Here is a 22,467-nt window from a genome sequence, read left to right as displayed (position 1 = left end):
TGGCCCCAGCGTTCTTCTCATACACAGGCTATGTCAAGTGCGCCCTAAGTAGAGGATAGACCACAACTGCGTACCCTCGTGTATAAGTCCCTACAGTGTGGTGAATTGTGGAACCTCTATCTGAATCTTGTGGGGAATTTTGAAGGTCCTGGTCTCTCTCGTTTAGAATGCAAGATTCACTTGAAAGTTTGAATCCCTCCCCTTTGTGTCGTTCGGCTGTCGTTGAGGGTAGTTTTTGCTTGTAATTCTACTATGTGGCCAACACAAGAGGTCCTCCGGCTTGACCCCACAGGATTCCAGGTCTAATCTTAGGTTCTTCATCCCTTGAGAAAGAAGTCACACCAATGAAGTGTATCAAATTTTATTAAGGTATTCATAACCTCAGGGACTCACCTACAGAGGATCTTCAGGGGAGGGAGTACAGAGATGGAGGTGGAGGTGGGGATGGAACCACATAGGGCAGAAATCAGCCTTGATGGGCTGAAGTAGCATTTGGAAAGGATCGGAGGATATATATGGCTGAGGGGAGGAAGCCCTCTTTCTGTCCAGGTGAGAGAGACTTGAGGGCCACCTCTGAGCTCTCCAGCATTTATGGACACTCGGATTTCTTCACCACTTTCTCGAAGGTCTTCCCCTCGTGTGTCACTTTGCAAGCGTACGTCTCATGGCTGGCCCATTCTGGCTCACTCAGAGTGAGGTAACTGGTGGCCACATACTTGTCACCCTGTTTGGTGGACGGAGATGTTTGCACTCCCGAGGAGATGGCTTTCCCATCAGCCTGCCAGTTGACTTGGATGGAACTTGGGTGAAAGCCATCTACGAGACAGGCCAGGGTGCCTTTGCCCTTACTCTTGATCTCTTCCTGAGATGGAGGGAAGAGATGCACTTTAGGCGGTACGGATGGCTGACCTGAAAGAGAAGAAGCGTTTTCTTTAATATTTCTATGAAATTAAGGCATGTAGTCAATGAACTGCCTATTGGTGAATGAACGAAGTGCCTCTATGGAAGATTAATATCTGAGGTGGTTCTAGATTTCAGAAAATGGCTCTTGTGCCTATATCTGGCACAGAAAACCTATTATATCTTTAGGTGTTCTGCTCCAGAACATCTTTTCACATGTACACGTTATTCAGAGATAAAGAAAGAAATGTTAATGCTCAACATTATATCAAATCCAGAGGCATAAGAGATCAGAGAGGAAGCCTCATGAGGGCTGAAAGCTGAGGTGTGTTGAGTGAAGTTGGAGACACATTCTCTGTAAAACAGAATGATCATGACCTCCTCTATGCCATGGAAACCCTCTATAAATTCAGACTATTCACAAATTTCTTTTCTTACAGGTTTGTACGATGTATCCAAAAGGATCACCCTTCAGAAAACTCTTTCCTCCATTTAGGTCCTATCTCAGAAAATTAGAGCATTAGAGCTCTTTTTAGAACAGTACTTTCAAAAGTAAGTTCCACTAATAATCAGAGATCCATCACAATTAGGAGAAATGTCTGGTCCTCAAAAAGATGGGTTAGAGTCAAGCATTGCAAGACGCCTTTCTTGCATACTTTTTTCTTTGTGCAAGCAGATGGATTTGTTGAGTTCTTCTTTTACCTTCATACCGAAGAAAAGAGAAGAAAAAGCAGAGCTGGTTAGACAAATTCAAATACATGTCTCTGAAAGGAAATCAGATGGCGGTAGGCCCACCTTATAGAATGAGTGAGAAGTAGGAGTAGTTATTGAGGGGAAAAGATATACTGTACCAAAAACAAAAGTACTCTGTAAAGAGATGAGCAGATTCTTGAGAACCCAAAGCTGGAATCCATTTCAGAAACATCTGCAATGAGCAAGGGAGGAAGAGCATAGGTGGACCAAGGTCAGGAGAATGAGAGAAGAAAGCTGTTTGCCACATGGATCGTTTTTACTCTACAGCGAAGCCAAAGTTGGGAGTTTGGCGTTCCTGAGTGTCTCCTAGGAGTGAGAGCCAGCCTGTGTAACCTTGGTTAAGCTGCAAAGTCCCAGGGCACCCCCAGAAGAAGAGATTGGTCAACCCCTTCTGAGTATTCTTTACCTGGAGAACCCTACGAAAGGTCACCATAAATGAGAATTGACTAGACAGCACTCCATTATTAAATTAGTTACACCTAAAAGTAGAGAAAGTGTGTCTGATCCTCTCCATTTCAGATGGCAGCAATATGTAGGTTTCCATGACAACATTTGGATCTTATTTTTCTGTCCTTTGGAGATGTATTTTTTAGGTTTATGTACTGCCTTGAATCCCTTCTTTGCAGGAATGGTAGCACATACTATCATCAGCAGCATCCTCATCTTAGAACTTCAGATCTGGAAGGGGCCATAAGGCATGTCTAGTCCAACCCCTGAGGAGAAGAGCCAGCGGGGAATCGAACTCCCATTCTGTGGCTCCTCAGCCAGATGCTTCAGTCCCTGAGCTATCTAGCAGTTCTTGCAAATAATGAAAATTGAAATGAAAAATAACAATACATAATACGGGAAGCTTCCCTTCCAGTCTTTAACATATCAGATCCTAGCAGAGAATTATTCCAGGAAGAAAAAGTTAATTCAAAGCATGTGTCTATCGTTGCTCCTCCACTCTCTCCCCCAACTCCAGTCCCCCAAATTCGGTCAAAGTGGTGTGGATCAGCTGCGGTTGACAATGTTCCTTCAATTCTTGCTTTGATCAGAAGGCAGCCAGACTGACAGGTGCAAGGAAATGGGCAGAAGAGATCTTCCCCTCTCTAGCACAAGGAAGTGTCCATCCTGGGAGTGCTGCCTGGTCTGTATTCCCAGGTAGGACGAGACATGTACTGGCTCTCAGCTCCAGTGGAGAATTCAGACTTGATTTCCAAGGTGAACCTCAAAACTCATTGCCAGCCATGGAAGCCACCATGAAATAACTCCTGCTTGACCAACACTTAGGACTGCTGACCTTCTGTAGCCAAACCTGCCAAGAGTCTTAGGACATCCAGAACTTGGGAAAGTTACTTCTTTGAAGTGTAGCTTCTACCCAAGCCTGTTGGGCTCCTCTGTTTGCTGACAGGTGGTGTTTCTGGACGTTCTACTTCAAAAAAAGAAACTTTCCCCAGCTCTAGTGACAGCTTGAAGACTGTTTATCTAGTCTGTAGACACTGATGGGCATTGAATTCTTTCAGTTGAGTCTCCTGATTGATCTGACTACAAATTGCCATCAACAAGAAAAGGAGCAGCTCCTAAGAAGTAGCTTCACATAGTTAGAGCTTTTGTTGATCTGGAAATGGCTCTACACTACAGAACTTCCTACAGGGGTCTTTTGCAGTCTCTACCTGGAGAAGTACTGGATGAATGGGATTTGCAAGTTCCTGGTTGGCTTAATGGGTTAGCTCTAGCTAGGATGAACCATTGGATTTAGTCCATGGAAGGGACAGCCCCCTGCAAACCATCATTCTATTTGGTGTTCATACATCTATGTAAGGACGTGGACAGAACCTGACGTGCATGCTGGAGGAGATGTATTCCAAAAATGTACAGCCCGCACTCTGTCAGTCCCTGAATTACTGATTGTTACGCATCAAATGATAGCCAATCGGGCCAGTGCTTTCTATTTCAGTCTTACATGCAAGACCTGGGAATAAATCCCACTGACTCAGGACATTTCTTCCAGAATAATTTTGCTGATTCATGGTTTGGTAATGAAATTCACATCAGTCTTGGGAGCAAATTGCTAGAAGGCTCCAATTGCATACCCCATTTGAGTTTGTCCTTTCGGAATGGAACGAGTACCCTTTAATAAACAACAATTTGCCACCAAGACTTACAGGATTTCTCTTACACAAGTGTAAATTGACATCAAGTTTCTAGCCTGATTTATTAAGTTACTAAACATTAAAGCAGGGGCCGTCCCATTGTCCCTTCTTCTTCTTCATGCTAGTGGACCCTCTGTCATGCTTCTTACTTAAAAGGATATGACATCTGACATTTAGTTTTACTGATGTCTCCTTACACAATGGTACACTGGATCTGGTCTATACTAAGAGATTCTTAGAGGAAATAAATGGAGATCAGCAAAAACTATTTTAATAAGGGAATATGCCACTGAATTTCCCTTGATTTCTGTCTGACTGTTATCAAGAATTATATCTGGAATCAATGCTGAGCGGGAATCACATTATATAAGACTCAATGAATACCTGGAACGTCCAGTGGTGTTGACCTATCATGCTAAATCTATTTAACAGGTCTACTCTAATTGAGAGTTACAGTTGGACCTCTTCCATCCTCTTTAACGTTCAAAAACAATTTCAAAGTTCTTTTTAATTTGAACCCATCCCATAACCTTTAACATTCAAATAAAATATAGAGGTTCTCCTTGATTTTAAGCATATTGAGAAATTAGAAACCTTAGAGGATCCTTCATTGTATATCCAGTTTTATAAAATCCTAGCTCAGAAATCAGAACAAAGAATCATACAACTAGAGTTTCCATACTCTACCAGTTGCGGTCAAGTTTAGTTCTCCTGCATAAGGGCAGGATGTAGATTCCCAACCCATGTTGCTTGAATAGATATTACAACTACATTTATTTTCCCGTTAACTGATACATTAGTTGACCTCCCAGTAAAAGTTCATGCAAGGATCTGAGTCTTGGTCTAGAGAGATTTTCATAGATTATCTGATGGACCCAAATCAAAGGAGGTTTCCAACTTGGGCTTGGGAAGAGAGAAGGGATACAATGAAATTAGAACAACCTGCCTGAATATGGTTTAGAAATCCAGTTCTATTGAAAGAAATAGCATAGACAATAGACTGAAAAGCCCGAACGAAAGAGAAAACAAAGAAAAAATGGAGTCATTGTCAAAGAGACAGAAAAGTAGGTGATAGGTTTAGTGACTTACCAGTGACAGTCAAGCGGGTTCCTCCTGCAAAGACGCCCCACAGTGATGCGCTGCTATACAAAAACCTACTACAGTTGATGACAGAGAAAGGTGGTCCACACCAATCCCACAAAGAGGCGAGTTGACAAAAATGACCGTTCTTCCGATAAATGGTGATCATTTCCCAAAAAGGTTGGCATTCAATAAATCAGTCTAAGGAGAAAACATTTTAGCCCATTATGCCTTGGTTGAGATATGGCTCTTGATAGCAACTCACAACAATGGCAAATTCTGTTTTTAAACATCTGACTCTTACTCCTTGCAAGCGCATGAGGTTCATCCATGCCTTAGGAGTCCTTTTCTAGATGGAAAGAAGAGAAACAAAGAGTCAAGGTGAATTATCCTTAATTGTTTGCCGGATCTGCGACCGGCATCGATGGTTGCTCACGATCCGTCCAGGAGACTGAGATTTCCTAGAAAAGGCCCCAGAGTCACAAAAGAAGTGCAGCTTCGTATGTGTTACAAATGTGAGCCCTTCTTTTGAAAAGATATATACACAGTAAATATAAATGTTAGCTCTTCCCTTAACCCTTTGAGAAGTCAGTTGTTTAACAGTGACTGTGTGGAGAGTTTTGGAGGGGTTATATTTCGAGTAACATGGAATCCAGAGTGAAGTATGTTTAACATTCTGTATAGAAGCTAAAGGTCAGAGGAAAGATTTGCTTTGTTCCTGTGGATCTGTCTTCTCCCTTTTTTCCTTCTGGCAGTCACCACTTCCTGCCCGTAACCTGTCCACCCCGTGGATGGACCAGCAGATTGCTCTTTGGATCCCAACTGCTTTGCATCATGGATATTGTAGTTCCTACAGATGCCTGTTAACAACTAGGTTGTGAGGAGAGTTAAGGCTCATCTTTTATTTTAATTTATACAGGAGACAAGAATGGCAGTGCTTTCCAAAAGAGGTGGATTTGGGTTGCTCCTCAGAATGCCCATGGATAATTTCAGGCAGAGGTTCTGGACTAGTTTGGTTTGCCCTTTGGATTTAGATATTTAGAGCTGATCTCTAGGCAGATACTGTATGACCTATGGCCAATGGCTCCTAATGTTATGGTTGAAAGATGGCTGCTCTCCAGAAATACAAAAATTGGAAAAGTTACTTTTATAGACTACAACTGCCAGCATGGCCCCTCGCAGATAAAATGCATGGTAGGCCAAAACACATGGTGGTCATCATACAGTTCTTCCCCATTCCATTGGGGACTATAAGTATAGATATAGGGCCATTCGTTGTGAACAAACAAGGTCGAATTCTTGGCAGAGCGGGTAAACTGCTGTAGGGCAGCTAAAACTGTGCTCACGACCTACAGTTCTATCCTGGGTAGTCGGCCCAAGGTTGACTCAGCCTTCTATCCCTCCAATGTTGGTAAAAACTATATTTGAGAAGGGGCAGAAGCTAAAGGCTGGGGTGTGTGTGTCGGTGGGCACACCAGGAAAATATGCAGGTCAGTTGTTCTAATGCGGAGCTTCAAGAAAGACATTGGCGTAAATCCATAGCAAACCCTACTAGAGTTGACCCCTGGAATCAATGAGGACTTGCTGAGTCAACTTCTCTGCAAATTCCATTGATTCAAATTGGTTTTCTCTAACTGTGGCTTTCTTTGCCTAGTAATTTGCCATTAGAGCAGGCCCCATTTCATTAAATGAAATCCCCACTGATTCAGTGGGCCCCCTTGGTAGGTTTTGCTAGAGGAGAGACAGAGCCTTTCTTATTCTTTGGCAAGTAGCACTTATTTCATGGTGGCTTCCCTGGTCGCCAACAAATGTTGTTTTACTGCAGCGGAATACATGTCAAAAACCAAAACAAAGACTGGCTTCCTGCCCACTAAATGGAGCTTTGGATGGGGCCATATCCCAAATGTCAACTTCTAAAGCAGTAACCGCTATAGTCAGATAGGTTGGAAGAAGCTCTATTCACCAACTTTAATTGTATGTTTGAATGAGAGAAAGTGAGCTTTATCACAAGCTCTGAGTCAAGGTACAGTTTAGACTTTCCCCCCATCTCTCATTGTCTTCCGTTACTTTCTGGGAGGTCAAGTCAGTTCTGATGAAGGATGACTCTAGTATGGTTTTCTCGGTATGTGAGATGCTCACGGAGTGGTGTACCATTGTTGGCACACAGTGAGCATCTGTGTATGAGTGAAGATGTGAACCCAAGGTAACCTGGGTCCTTGTGTGACATCCTTAGCAACGCACTATCCTATCCCCCCCCAACATTTCTCCCTCTTTAAAACATTGTTGAAGGGCTTGGAGCCTAGAGAAACTTTATGAAGCATCTAGAATGGACATATCCCAAATGCCTTATTCTTGCCAGTTTGGGAAGAAGTAGCTATGTTAGAATCTCCTAGCATATCAGAGCAAGGAGAGAAGGAAAATAAAATATGCTTTGGATTTGGTCTTATCATTGTCTATATCATAAAGGATCTGCCCCACTCCCCAGCCCCAAAACTATTGAGGAATTGCTGAAGAGCCCATTGAAACGCATCCTTCCTGGATGCAGCCTGATAACAAATCCATCTTCTGATTTTTCAGGGGAATGTTCAGTAATAGGACTATCGTTGGTCTGTGTGTGAATGTGCGTGCAGGCTGTGGAATCTCTTTAAATATCTTTGCCTCCTGGGAGGCAAATAGTCTTCTTTAAATGGCATTAAGAAAGTCAACGGGAATTGGACAGTAGACCTTCTGGTATGGGATTAATTTCTGTGCACCGGATTCCCTTGATTTTGTCTCTTCTATTAAAGCAAAACAGAAATGAAAACAAGAAGAAAGAGGTGGATACTAATCCCATGTGGTCTGAGGAACCACCTCTAGAAGTATGAGGGTGCAAGAGACCTATAGGTGACATGTTCACAGAGAAGTATCTTGACCAATAAACAGCACCAATGAAATGGATCAACATTTTATTAACGTGCTAACGATAGAAGCCAATATGGATAGGAAATTGAAGAGAGAAGATGGGGAAAAGGAACTACATAGGAAGGAAATGTGCCTTTATGAATTAATCCGCATTAGGATTTGGTCCATGAAGGAGGCGTTATTCCTCCCTAGAGCCAGGCACGGGAGAGCCAAATCCAGACTCTCCAACATTTATGGACACGCTGATGGCTTCACCACCTCCTCGAAGGTCTTCCCGTCGTGCGTCACTATGCAGCTGTATCTCTGATGGTTTTCCCAGTCTGAGGGAGTGACGGTCAGGTAACTGGTGGCCATATACTTGTCACCTTGTTTGGTGGGCTCGCTGGTTTGCACTCCCGAGGAAATGGCTTTCCCATCAGCCTGCCAGTTGACTTGGACGGTCTTTGGGTGAAAACCATCTACGAGACAGACCAAGGTGCCTTTGCCCTTGCTCTTGATCTCTTCCTGAGATGGAGGGAAGAGGTGCACTTTAGGTGATACAGATGGCTGACCTGAAAGAGAAGAAAACATTTTCGGTAATGTTTAGCCAAAAACACTGACAGCTGATGGATTAGGAAAAGATCATTGAGTCTCCCCAAAATTTCAAGGCTGGGTATTATTCTCCTTTCTAATAAGAAAACCTAATAAGAAAGAAGTTCAGTTAACATGACTCATTATTCTTATTCTTATTATGAAATGAATTAAAACTTCTATTGGCATATAAAATAAACGTAGGCAAGCTAGTTTGTTAAATTTCTGGATTCACAAGGAGCGTTTAACAAATACATTTGTTCAAGGTTAGGGCTTCGCCTCCTAACAATTGACCCAAGGAAAACATCTACTGGTTCCATATTGTTATTCATCATCATCATCATCATCATCATTGGTCACCTTTCTCCAAAGAACCATCATATATATTTGGGTCCTAGCTCAGAATATTTGGGTCCTACTTCAGAATATTAGAACTGCTTTTTAGAAGAATGCTTTGGAAATCAAATTCTCGTCATTATCAGAAATATGATGGAATTATGGAAGTTTCTGACCAGGCAGATTACAGTGAAGCTTTGCAATCCCTTTTTTTGGGGGGGGGGGGGTATACTTCTATTTTTCCAGATGAATGAACTTCCTGGGAGCCTCTTTTAGATTCATGCCCAAGGAAGGAGAAGAAAACAGTTAGATGATTAGTCTAGATTCAAACCCAGCCACCGGAAAATGAGTCAGACATGTATAAGTCCACTTCGGAAGAGTTACTTTCTCAGACGACAACTCCGAGAATAATGCAAGCACCGTGGACCATGAAGAAGATATCCCAACAGAGAAAAAACTCAGTTTACACCTCTGCACATCCCGGATGCTGAAGAGATATCTATCTCCTTGGTCCTGTGATACTTTTAAGAGTACATTCATTGTTCTTTTGGGGTGTCACTTAATCTAACCCATTCATTGGACAGATGAAATATTCTGAAACTCTCCATTGAATCCTAGAATGTCCACATACGTAGCTATTCCAGCCTCCCATTTGGTTTTCTATTCTGAAAGAGTTAAGCCACCATGAAACAACCCCTTCTTGGCCAAGTCTCAGGGCTCTTGATCGTCTCTAGCAAAACATACCAAGCGTCTGACGGCATCCAGAACTTGGGGAAGTTCCTTTTTTGGAGTGTTGCTTCTGCCCAAGCCAAGAACGTTCCTTACATAGCTGGCTAAGGGATTCTGGGAGTTGTAGTTCAACAAAAGGAAGTATTCCAAGCGGTAGCCAGAGCTTCAAGGCTAAGAGGATTAGTTAGCCTCTATTCACGGGTGGCACCAGAATGGATTCATTCTTGTGGGTTTCCTGACAGATCTGCCTAGGGAATCCCATCAAGACAACAAACAGCTGCTCCGAAGCAGTGGCTTCCCATTGTTGGGCTGTTTGATGTGAAATAATAATGGTGGGTCAATCCAGAACCTACCTTTTCATCTGCAAGGACCTGCAGTGGGAAGCAAGAGCTTGCATTCCCACCGTCCTCTTAGGAGGTGCACTTAAAGCAACAACCCCCAATCTGTTTCCACCAATGCAACCCCATTAACCACAGTAAGACAACTCAAAAGGATTGTGAATTGCTGCTTTTGTGTGACCTGAGAATATGGCGACCTAGGTTTCCCATGCTAGATGGGAAATGTCTGGGACGTCTACACGGAGCAACACTGATCTTATCTCTGCAGGATGAAGTCCCATTTCCATGAGTTTGGATCCACGATCTCCCAAGCGATCCCTGGAGAGCCACTCGATCCCTTGAGGTGGGCAAAAAAAGTCCATGGAAGAGGTCCCGCCAGAGGAGATCATGGCTACAAACCGGCTGCTTAGGGCCGCGCGTCCCAACGAGAGTCGTCCCACGGAATCACCTGAACTTAGGGAGGAATGGGACTCACCCAGTTCCCCACTGATTCAATGGGCCTCTTCAAATCAAGACTTACTATGTGAAGTCACAGTACTTCAGCCAATGCAGAATGTACATTGGATTTCATTAATTAAATGAAGATGTTAACGTGCACTATCTGCAATTTCATCATGCCTCTGTCACCAAACGTACTTTGCCAGGACAAGCTGTGTCCAAAACGCTGAGGATGAAGGAGTCCTTTGATTCATTGTTCTAACATTTAGCAAAAACAGATATATAAATCAGGGCCCAATTCTGATTCAGGGAGCAGGGCTGAGGGAGAATTCCTCCTCATGGCTTTTCTCCCCTCTATTTCCACCTCCATTTTGTTCCTGCTAAGGGCACTGGGGAGAAAGTAGAGGCAAACGTTTTCTGAAATGTCCCTCACAGGAGTTCAGGGCAGATATAAAACCTGGTTAGGAAAGACTTGCTTCATACGTGTCTCATTTTTTGTTACCATACTTGGAGAATGCAAAATCTTTCTTCCAGTGAAATGAAACACAAATATTACAGGCAATTACAGATGGATCTCATCAAGGTCAGTTCTCAAAGTGTAATGGACTACAGATTACAGCTTTCTGGTGTAAAGTGCAAAATGCACACCTTCTCCCTACGTTATCCCATGAAATCTTGGTAAAACAGAAGCTCTGTGTTCAGAAAGTGACTCCAAATTGCAAAGGGCCTTCAACTGTTTTTTCCAAATACAACCTGGATCTTCATGTTTTAGTTTTTTTTAACAAAGTAGTTTGAGAGCCTTTCTTCCTTAGATTATCCAATGAAAAGTAAAAGGATCACATTATGGATTTCCTTACATTATTCCCATTAGAAGCCCAATTACAAAAAAAGTAGGCTTAGAATATTCAATACAAAGAAGTACAATTTAAAGTCATTTTCTGTCATATTTTTTTTCTTTAGCAGAAACGTTTTGCCCCAGTGTGAATTTGGCCGCCAAAGGGATAAGCAGAGAAAGCAAAGTTTTTGAAAAGAGAAAGAGGTAAATGTGCAAGTCTTTGAAAACCTTTATTTCATATTTTGGGGAAGAAGAGACATGTCAAATGGCAACAGAACATGTTCTGCTCAGGATTAAAAAGGGAAGTTCTTATTGTCCTAAATTCCAACAGTGACCCTAAGTCAGCCTGAAGTCAGAGAAAGTAAAGAGAACCAAAAAGAGGGAAAGATTGGTATATTCTTGCAGAGAATGAAAAGAATGTGATAAATTCAGTGACTTACCTGTGACAGTCAGAGCGGTTCCACCTCCGAACACCCTCCACAGTGACACAGACCTGGACAAAAACCTGCCCCATGTTCACAGCAGGGGATGATCACTGATGTCGATTCCACATAGGATGATGGTGGGCTGTGGGGTGGCAACTGTTGCTCTCCCGAGGATGAGACGTTTTCCCTCTCCAAGCCACCTGTAGTCCATGATGATTTTTGTGGGGGTGAAAATGGTGTGTTTATCTGGTTTAACTCTGGATGTAGAAGTAGGTCCAGTTGGCATTCCATCAACATCTCAGTTCCTTGAAACGGGTCCACTCGGTCATGGTCCACCTTTAGATGGAGGACATGTGGAAAACCAGATTGTTTATTGATTATAGCTTGAGTCAAAGAGGAGACTTTGAGGAGTGCAAAGGGCTCACCCGATCTATCAAGATATTGAATGCAGGTGATGCTTCTATAGAAGAGTTGTGACAGGTGACATTGCAGGCACAAGAGCTTTGCTTATGCTCAGATTGTTTCTGAGAAATCAAAAGAAATGCACTGGGCCATTCCTTGTTTTGTACAAACATGGACTCCCTTATTAGCTGATGGCCTCATGTCCCAACTCTTAGAGAAATCCTCTAAAACAGTGGTCCCCAACCTTGGGCCTCCATATATTCTTGGACTTCAACTGCCAGATATCTTGGCCAGTGGATGTGATGGTGAAGGCTTCTGGGAGTTGTAGTCCAAGAACATCTGGAGGCCCAAGGTTGGGGACCACTGCTCTAAATACATTGAAATGGACACCTTGATCTGTGTTTAGATAGCCATTTTGGAATTCCGATGAAAATATTCCATTGGGTGAAATGTGTGCTTCCACTACAGCATCATTTCATATTTTGGAGTTTAGAGAGAAATGAACTTTTGTATGGTGTGGACCATGCATTCTTTTTTCTCCTGTGCCCTTTTTCGGAAACCCTGGATATTTCTGTGCTGCATTAATTCTGATCACGATGGGACTGTTTGAGGGATCTCGTTTCCTATCTTGTCGTTCTGTGTTGCCCACCTGGTTCTGACTTAGGGCCGCCCGAATAAGATTTCTAAAGGTATGTGAGATATTCAAGGACTGGCATGCTATTCTCAGCTCCAAATGAGTTCCCATGGGCTACTCAGACTTGAACCCAGATCTCTTGAGTTTGTGTTGAGCACTTTATCCATCGTTCTATGTAGACAGCAAAACTAGGAAGATGTTTGATTTAACTTATGAGAAGACTGTCAAGAACTCCAGTTCTAGTTTGGCCACTCCATTGGAGGACCCATCTTTTCCCAGTTCAATAGATTTCACCTGCTCTCATGAGACTCAGATGAGTGATGTTTTTCTATGCAGATTGTAGGGCGGCCTATACATCGTTTATATTCTGATCTAGTGCCCAATGGAACAAGGCAAGAGAAAATTCTGCTAGACCTTCCTGTGATAACAGAGTAGCCATCTCGGCTGTAAAACATCACACAGTGGCCACCAGGTCACTCTGCAGTTTAATGTGGAGAGGTTCCCAAGGGCCTGCAGAGCTGAGGGACCAGCTAAGACTCTGTCCAGTGTTGTGTGAGGTTGATTTAGCTTTCTTTAAGAATGAATCCATTCAGGGAGGATAAATAAGTCAATGCTTCTTAGTCATTATAGTACCACATGTCTGTCATATGATATGATACGGAGCCTCCATATGAAGAGTATTATATGTAACATGATGCATGCTCTATGGCGGACTGATCACATCAGCACATCATCACAAATGATTCCCTTTCTCCATTAATCCTTAAGGGATGGAGGAGATTTATGGGATTAGAGCAAATGATTTATCTTGTCTGGTAGATGTAGAATCTTGAGAACGTTTTCTCATTGCAGAACCTCTATCCGAATCCTGTTGGGGAATTTTGAATGGCCTGTTTCTTTCTTTAACATGCAAGAGATCACTTGAACACTTGAATCCCTCCCCTTTGTGTAGTTTGGTAACCGTTCAGGGTAATTTTTCCTTGTAACTCTACTATGTGGCAAACACAAGAGGTCCTCCGACTTGACCCCACAGGATTCCATCTCTAATCTTAGGTTCTTCATCCCTTGAGAAAGAAGTCACACCAATGAAATGTATCAAATTTTATTAATCTGCTCACAACCTCAGGGAGTCACGTACAGAGGATCTTCCCGGGGAGAGGGGATACAGAGATGGAGGTGGAGGTGGGGATGGAACCACAAGGGGCAGAAATCAGCCTTGATGGGCTGAAGCAGCATTTGGAAGAGATAGGGGGATATATATGGCTGAGGGGAGGAAGCCCTCTTTCTGTCCAGGTGAGGGAGACTTGAGGGCCACCTCTGAGCTCCCCAACATTTATGGACACTCGGATTTCTTCACCACTTGCTCGAAGGTCTTCCCATCGTGCGTCACTTTGCAAGCGTACGTCTCATGGCTGTCCCATTCTGACTTACTCAGAGTCAGGTAACTGGTGGCCACGTACTTGTCACCCTGTTTGGTGGATGGAGATGTTTGCACTCCCGAGGAGATGGCTTTCCCATCAGCCTGCCAGTTGACTTCGATGGTCTGTGGGTAAAACTCATCTACGAGACAGGCCAGGGTGGCTTTGTTCCTGCTCTCGATCTCTTGCTGAGACGGAGGGAAGAGATGCATTTTAGGCGGTACAGGTGGCTGACCTGGAACACCTGAAAGAGAAGAAGCGTTTTCTTTAATGTTTTGATGACATCATGGTCAGCTCATGGATGAGGGAGGCATAGTTGAATCTCCCCAACCTTTCAAGGCTGTGGCATGTAGTCATGAGCTGCCTGTTAGTGAAAGAATGAAGTATCTCTATGGAAGACTCGTATGCCATGCAGTTCTAGGTTTCAGAAAATGGCGGTTATACCTCTATCTGGAGCAGAAAACCTATTGTACATGTACAAATTATTTCATCAACGCAAGAAATGTTGATGCTGAACGTCATATGAAATCTAGGGACAGAAGAGATTAGACAAGAATATGAGTGTTGAAAGCTGAGGTGTGTTGAATGAAGGTGGAGACATGTTCTGTGTAAAACAGAATGATCACGACTTCCTAGTTTATGTCATAGAAAACTCTTATTCTCCTTGTTTTTCTCACAGCTTTTTCTTTCTGCGATCTAGGAAGTTAGAATCCTTTACGTGAAGTATCAAAAGCGATTGCCCTAAGAAAACTCTTTTCTCCATTTGGATCTTCCTTCAGAAGAGTAGAACATTAGAGCTCTTTTTAGAAGAATGCTTTTGAAAGCAAATTCTCTTAATGAAGGGAGAGCCATCAGAATTAAGGTAAATTTCTGAACCTTAAAAAGGCGGGTTAGAGTGAAACTTTGCTAGGCACTTTTCAACTCATAGCATTCATATCTTCATTTTTGTTCTGCTTTGGAAATGTGTTTTTTTGTATGTGCTGCCTTGAATCCCTTCTTTGAGGGAATGGCTGCATGTCCCATCATCGCCACCGTCATCATCTTAGAACTGTAGTTCTGGAAGGGACCATATGGCAGATGAAGTCCAATCCCTTTGGAGGAAGCCCTGAGGGGAATCAAACTCCCATCTTGTGGTTCCTCAACCAGATACTTCAATTCCTGAGCTATCTGGCAGTTCTTATAAATAACAAAAAAATTTAAAACACACCCATAATAAAGAACACTGGGCATTTCCCTTCCTGCCTTTATCATATCAGACCCTAGGCAGAGAGTTATTCTGGGAAGAAGTCATTAATTCCAAGTATGTGTCAATGGCTGCTCCTCCACTCCCTCCCCCAACTCCAGTCCCCCAAATTTGGTTTCGATCGGCTGCGGTTGACAATGTTCCTCCAGCTCCTGTTTTGATCAGAAGGCAGCCACACTGACAGGTTCAAGGAAATGGGCGGAAGAGATCTTCCCCTCTCTAGGACGGAGGAAGTGTCCATCCTGGGAGCCTTGCCTCGCCTGTGTTCCCAGGTAGGAGGAGACATGAACTGGCTCACAGTTCCAGTGGAGAATTCAGACTGGGTTCCTGAGGCAAATCTCGAGATTCTAGACAGGAAATGGCCCCTAGGGTGGACATGTGTGACAGGGAGTGATTTTATCCAACCCCTTATTATTGTGAAGAAATACTCTGAAACTCTTAATTCAAGTTTAGATGATCTTTGTAGCTACCCTGATCTCTATTTTGATTTGGGGCATGTCTTCTCAACGAAAGAAATGGAGCTCATTGCCAACCATGGAAGCCACCATGAAATAACTCCTCCAAGAATGAGGACCACTGACCTTCTGTAGCCAATCCTGCCAAGAGTCTTAGGACATCCAGAACTTGGGAAAGTTACTCCTTTGAAGTGTAGCTTCAGCCCAACCCCTAGGGCTCCTCTGTTTGCGGATGGGTGGTGTCACTAGAAGTTCTAGTTCACAAAAGTAACTTTCCCAAGCTGTAGTGATAGCTAGAAGACTTTTTATTTAGCCTCTAGACACTGATGGGAGAATAAATTGTTTCTAGAAGGTCTCCTGATTGATCTGGCTATAAATTCCCATAATAAAGAAAAAAAGAGCAGCTTGCAAGAAGTATTTAGGCATTGTCAGAGGTGTTGTCCATCTGGGAATGGCTCTACAGAGCTTGAGAAAGAGGTCTTTTGCAGTCCCACCTGGAGAAGTGCTAGACGAATGGAATCTGCAAGTTCCTGTTTGGCTTAATGGGTCCAGCCTAGTTAGGATAACCCATTGGATTTGGCCCATGGAAAGGACAGCTCCATTTCTACATAAAATATCATGCCATTTGGTCTTCATTCGTCTATGTAAGGACATGAGCATCTGCCCTGCATGCTGGAGGAGATGTATCTCAAAAATGTACAGTCTCCGGTCTGTCAGACCCTGAATAGCTGATTGTTACATATGCACTGATATCTTTTTAAGAAAAAGCCCCAATGCAGGCTAAAGCTTTCTGTTTCAGGCTTGCATGCACAATAAACCCCGCTGCCTTAGGACATTTTTTCTAGAATTATATTGCTGATTCATGGCTTCGTAAGGAAATGTGCATTAGTTTTGCGAGCAAATTTCTAGACGGTGCTCAGAGCGTACCCCGTCTGGATGTGTCCCTTCAGAATGGAACCACTACTCATTAATGAGCAAAGATTTGCCACCAAGACTTACAGGATTTCTTACATAAGTGTAAATGGACACTAAGATTCTAGCCTGATTTATTAAGTTACTAAACATTAAAGCAGGGGCAGTACCATTATCCCTTCTACTTCATGCTAGTGAACTCTCTATCATGGTTCTTACTCCTAAGGACATGACATCTGACACTTAGTTTAGTGATGTCTCCTTACACAGTGGTATAATGGATCAGGTCCATATTGATTTATTTTTAGAGGGGTAAAATGCAGATCAGCGAAAAGTATATTAATAAAGGAATAAGCCATCAAATTTCCCTTGATTTCTGTCTGACTGTTATCAAGAATTATATCTGGAACCACTTCTGAGGAGGATTCATATTGTATATGACTCATTGAGTATCTGGAACTTCTAATCGTGTTACCCTCTCATGCTAAATCCATTTAACAGGTCTACTCTAATTGAGAGTTACAGTTGGACCTCTTCCATCCTCTTTAATGTTCAAAAACAATTTCAAAGTTCTTTTTAATTTGAACCACATTGTTTGGCTGTAGTTGATCTGGATTGCGAAGTTATAAAGCTAGAGAGTTCTTCGTTGTATATACATTTAGATGACATCCCGGAGGAGACATCAGACCAAAACCTCATAGGACTAGAGTTTCCAGTCTCTCCCAGTTGTAATCAAGTCTAGTCCTCCAGCAAGAGGATCCCGAACATTGGTTGCTTCCATAGATATTACAATGAAATTTACTTTTCTAATCCCTATATATGTTTCCCCGTCTCACAGTAAAGGTCCTGCAAGAATCTAAGTCTGGTTCTATTTTCATATATTATCTCATGGAGCCAAATCAAAAGAGCTTTCCAACATGGAGAGCGGAAGGGAGAAAGGAAATTTAAACATCCTGGCTGACTATGCTTAGAAATCCACTTCTTATTTAACGATCCTATGGAGATAGTAGATGGAAGACATCAAAGAAAGGGAAAACTGGGGGGAAATTAAGTTATTTTCAAAGAAACAGAAAAGTAGGTGATAAGTTTAGTGACTTACCAATGACAGTCAAACGGGTTCCTCGTCCAAACACGAACCACAGTGATGCACTACAGTACAAAAACCTGCTACCTTTCATAGCAGAGAAAACATGACCACACCGATCTTACAGAGAAGAGGGTGTGTATGTGGACTATTCTTTTGATAAATAATTTTCATTAGCCAAAAAAGGTTGGAACTGAATGCAGAGTCTAATCAGAGATATTCTGAACTGATGTAAATGTCCTACGAGCAATGATTCCTCCTGTTATGGCTGTACTTTCATCTTTGCTCCCCAGAAAAACAAAAATTGGAAGTTTTATAGACTGCAACTGCCCTGATATGCAATCTATCATGGGCCTTAGCAGGAGTTGGAAAGTCCAGTGTAGAAATTCACCTTTGCTAGCCTCCCAAATGGTGCAACAGCCTGGACTGCATCTCAAGGCCAAAATGGGGGCTGGTGCTGGTCCTTAGCAGATTCCCCTCCTTTCCTGGAGTAGGGAGTCCTCTTGACTGCTGGACCCGGGACTACCTTTGGTCTTTCTCCAAACAGAAGAGGTAGGAAGCATTTATCCTTGAGACACAGGTGTGCCTATCACAACAGGTGAGACGCAAGGTAGGCCTAAAGACATGGCGGTCTTCATTCTTCTCCACCCCATAACTTGGCTTAAGGTGTAGTGCCGTTTGTTGTGAGCACAGAAGCTAGAACTCTAAGATCTGACTTTTCGTACTCTGCTTGTAAACTCCTTGGAACCATATTTGTCTTGCAGCTCTATAGGGCAGGAAAAAGGATGCTGGAGGAGAGGGGCGTTTGTTCTACTCTGAGAGGACACATATTTGGGGAGAGGCAGAAGGTAAATGTGTCCGTGTCCCTATAGTGTGGTGCATTGTGGAACCTCTCTCTGAATCTTGTGGGGAATTTTGAAGGGCCCGGTTTCTCTCTTTTAGAAAGCAAAGTTCACATTAAAGTTTGAATCCCTCCCCTTTGTGTCGTTCGGCAAACGTTCAGGGTAGTTTTCGCTTGTACCTCCACTGTGTGGCAAACATTAAAGGTCCTCTGGCTTGATCCCACAAGATTCCAGGTCTAATCTTAGGTTCTTCATCCCTTGAGAAAGAAGTCACACCGATGAAATGCATTAAATTTTATTAATGTGCTCACAAGTTCAGGGACTCACCTCCAGAGAATCTTCCCAGGAGGTGGGGGGCTACAGAGATGGAGGTGGAGGTGGGGATGGAACTACACGGGGCAGAAATCAGCCTTGATGGGCTGTAGCAGCATTTGGAAAGGACCGGGGGTTATATATGGCTGAGGGGAGGAAGCCCTCTTTCTGCCCAGGAGAGGGAGACTCGAGGGCCACCTCTGAGCTATCCAACGTTTATGGAGACTCGGATTTCGTCAGCAATTCCTCGAAGGTCTTCCCCTCGTGCGTCACTATGCAAGCGTACATCTCATGGCTGTCCCATTCTGACTTACTCAGAATCATGTAACTGTTGGCCCAAAACGTGTCACCCTGTTTCCTGGGCTGAGTTGTTGTCACTCCTGAGGAGATGGTTTTCCCATCAACCTGCCAGTAGACTTCGATGGAACCTGGGTGAAAGTCTTTTATGAGACATACGAGGGTGGCTTTGTCCTTTATTTCAAGCTGGTCCTGAGACGGAGGGATGAGCTGCAGTTTAGGTTCTACAGGTGGCTGACCTGAAAGAGAAGAAGCATCTTCTTTAATGTTTTGATGAAATCAAGGTCAGATCATGAATGAGGGAAGTATAGCTGAATATCCCCAACATTTCAAGGCTGTGGCATGAGGTGCTTATTGGTGACGCTGCATGTTATATGAAATCCAGAGAGAGGAGAGACCAGAAAGAAAGCTGAGATGTGTTGAGTGAAGGTGGAGGCATGTTCTGTGTAAAACAGAATGGTCACGATCTCCTCTATGCCATGGAAACCCTCCGGAAATTCAGCCTGTTGTCCTCACAGAATTTTTCGCGTAGCTTTTTGTTGTGCTCTCAAGGAAGCTAGAATTCTTTCTGTGAAGTATCAAAAACTATCACCCTTACTTTCAAACGGTTGAATGTTAGAGCTCTTTTTAGAAGAATGCATTTGAAAGCAAATTCTTTTAATGAAGGGAATTAGGACATATTTCTGATCCTTAAAATGGTGGGTTAGAGTGAAGCTTTGCTAGGCCCTTTTCATATCATAGCATTGATATCTTCATTTTTTTGTGCTTTGGAAATGTATTTTTTTTTTGTGCTGCCTTGAAGGCCTTCTTTGGGGGAATGGCAGCATATGCCGTCATCAGCATCATCCCCATCTTAGAACTTCAGATCTGGAAGAGACCACATGGAACGTGGAGTCCAAACCCTGTGGAGAAAGGCCCGTGGGGAATCGAACTCCCCTCCTTTGGCTCCTCTACCAGACACTTCAATCTCTGACCTATCTAGCATTTCTTATTAACAACAAAAATTGAAACAAACAAACAAATAACCCAAAACACAATATGTAACACTGGACATTTCCCTTCCTGCCTTTAGCATATCAGACCATAGGCAGAGAGAGATTCTGGGAAGAAGACCACGTTAATTCCAAGCATGTCTCTATGGCTGCTCCTCCACTCCCTCCCCCAACTCCAGTCCACCAAATTTGGTCTGGATCGGCTGCGGTTGACAATGTTCCTCCAGCTCCTGTTTTTATGAGAAGGCAGCCACACTGACAGGTTCAAGGAAATGGGCGGAAGAGATCTTCCCCTCTCTAGGACGGAGGAAGTGTCCATCCTGGGAGCCTTGCCTCGCCTGTGTTCCCAGGTAGGAGGAGAAGACATGCACTGGTTCACAGTTCCAGTGGAGAATTCAGACTGGGTTCCTGAGGTGAATCTCGAGATTCTAGACAGGAAATGGCCCCTAGGGTGGACATGTGTGACAGGGAGTGATTTTGTCCATCCCCTTATTATTGTGAAGAAATACTCTGAAACTCTTAATTCAAGTTTAGATGATCTTTGTAGCTACCCTGATCTCTATTTTGATTTGGGTCAGGTCTTCTCAACCAATGAAATGGATTTCATTGTCAAGCATGGAAGCCACCATGAAATAACTCCTCCTTGCCCAAGACTGAGAACCGCTGACCTTCTGTAGCCAAACCTGCCAAGAGTCTTAGGACATCCAGAACTTGGGAAAGTTACTTCTTTGAAGTGTAGCTTCTGCCCAAACCTGTTGGGCTCCTCTGTTTGCTGACAGGTGGTGTTTCTGGATGTTCTACTTCAAAAAAAGTAACTTTCCGAAGCTCTAGTGACAGCTTGAAGACTGTTTATCTAGTCTGTAGACACTGATGGGCATTGAAATCTTTCAAGTGAGTCTCCTGATTGATCTGGCTACAAATTCCCATCAAAAAGAGAAACTCCTAGGAAGTAACTTGACATTGTCAGAAGAGTTGCTATTTGGTCTTCATACATATGTGTAAGGATATGGACAATACCTGACCTGCATGCTGGTGGAGATGTATCTCAAAAATATATAGCTTCCATTCTGTCAGTCCCTGAATAGCTGAATGTTATATACGTATCAATTGATACCTTTTTTAAAAAAATGTCCCAATGCAGGTCAAAGCTTTCTGTGAAGGGCTTGCATGCACAATAAATCCCCAGGACATTTTGTCTAGAATTATATTGCTGATCCATGGCTTGGTAGGGAAATTTGCATCATCCTTCTGAGCAAATTGCTAGAGGGCTCTCATTGTATAACCCATCTGGGTTTGTCCCTTTGGAATTGAACTAGTACCCATTAAGGAGCAAGAATTGGCCACCAAGACTAGAATTCTCTTGATTTCTGTCTGACTGTTATCAACAATTCTATCTGGAACCACCTCTGAGGAGGAATTACATTATATATGACTTATTGAATACCTGGAACTTCCAATGGTGTTGACCTATTGTGCTACATCCATTTAACAGGTGTACTCTAATGGAGAGTTACAGCTGGACCTCTCCCATGGTCTTTAACATTCAAATAAAATTCAAATAAAATATAGAGGTTCTCTTGACTTGTAGTCAAGTCTAGTTCTCCAGCAAGTGGGCAGGGTGTAGATCCACAACCCATGTTACTTTAACATGTAGATATTACAATGACATTTACTGAAATTCTGATCTCTTGATATATTTCCCCGTCTCACAGTAAAGGTCCTGCAAGAATCTGAGTTTGGTTCTGGACAGATTTTTACACGTTATCTCATGGGCCCAAATCAAAAGAGCCGCCCAGAGTGGATGTTTGACCAGATAGGTGAGATATAAATAAATATATAAACAAACAAACAAACAAACAAACGGACGGACAGGTAGGTTAGGTTAGGTTAGGTTAGGTTAGGTTAGGTTAGGTTAGGTAGGTAGGTAGGTAGGTAGGTAGGTAGGTAGGTAGGTAGGTAGGTAGGTAGGTAGGTAGGTAGGTAGGTAGGTAGGTAGGTAGATAGATAGATAGATAGATAGATAGATAGATAGATAGATAGATAGATAGATAGATAGATAGATAGATAGATAGATAGATAGATAGATAGATAGATAGATAGATAGATAAGGTTTCCAACATGGGGATGGGAAGGGAGAAGGGAAATTTCAACATCCAGGCGGACTGTGCTTAGAAATCTGCTTTTTATTAAATATCCCATGCAGATAACAGATGGAAGGGGGAAATTAAGTTATTTTCAAAGAAACCGAAAAGGAGGCGATAAGTTTAGTGACTTACCAGTGACAGTCAAAAGGGTTCCTTCTCCATAGACGAACCACCGTGATACGCTGCAGTACAAAAACCTCCTACCTTTGATAGCAGAGAAAAAACTGGTCCACACCAATCCTGCGAAGAGGCGAGTGTGCATGTGGATCATTCTTTTGATAGACAGTGTCCA

General features: G+C 43.0%; 1 long non-coding RNA gene and 1 gene segment (V, D, J or C); both read right to left on the bottom strand.

Moving 5' to 3' along the window:
• Nucleotides 1-589: 589 nt before the first annotated feature.
• On the bottom strand, nucleotides 590-14,106 carry LOC110070137 (Ig heavy chain C region, secreted form-like). The segment is given in 4 exon segments: nucleotides 590-862; nucleotides 5,173-5,217; nucleotides 8,025-8,273; nucleotides 13,834-14,106. Coding segments are annotated over 4 exon segments (840 nt in total).
• Nucleotides 14,107-18,711: 4,605 nt separating this feature from the next.
• Nucleotides 18,712-22,396, bottom strand: LOC140702622 (uncharacterized). Its single transcript, XR_012081835.2, has 2 exons — nucleotides 22,308-22,396; nucleotides 18,712-19,278 (listed from the first exon to the last, which is right to left on the bottom strand). It is a non-coding gene; the product is annotated as an uncharacterized LOC140702622 (long non-coding RNA).
• Nucleotides 22,397-22,467: the final 71 nt, after the last annotated feature.

This window comes from Pogona vitticeps, chromosome 14 (assembly GCF_051106095.1).
Source record: "Pogona vitticeps strain Pit_001003342236 chromosome 14, PviZW2.1, whole genome shotgun sequence".
Classification (NCBI taxonomy): Eukaryota; Metazoa; Chordata; class Lepidosauria; order Squamata; family Agamidae; genus Pogona; species Pogona vitticeps.
Note: the sequence above shows the minus strand (reverse complement) of the source record. Positions and strands in the feature narration are given on the sequence as shown.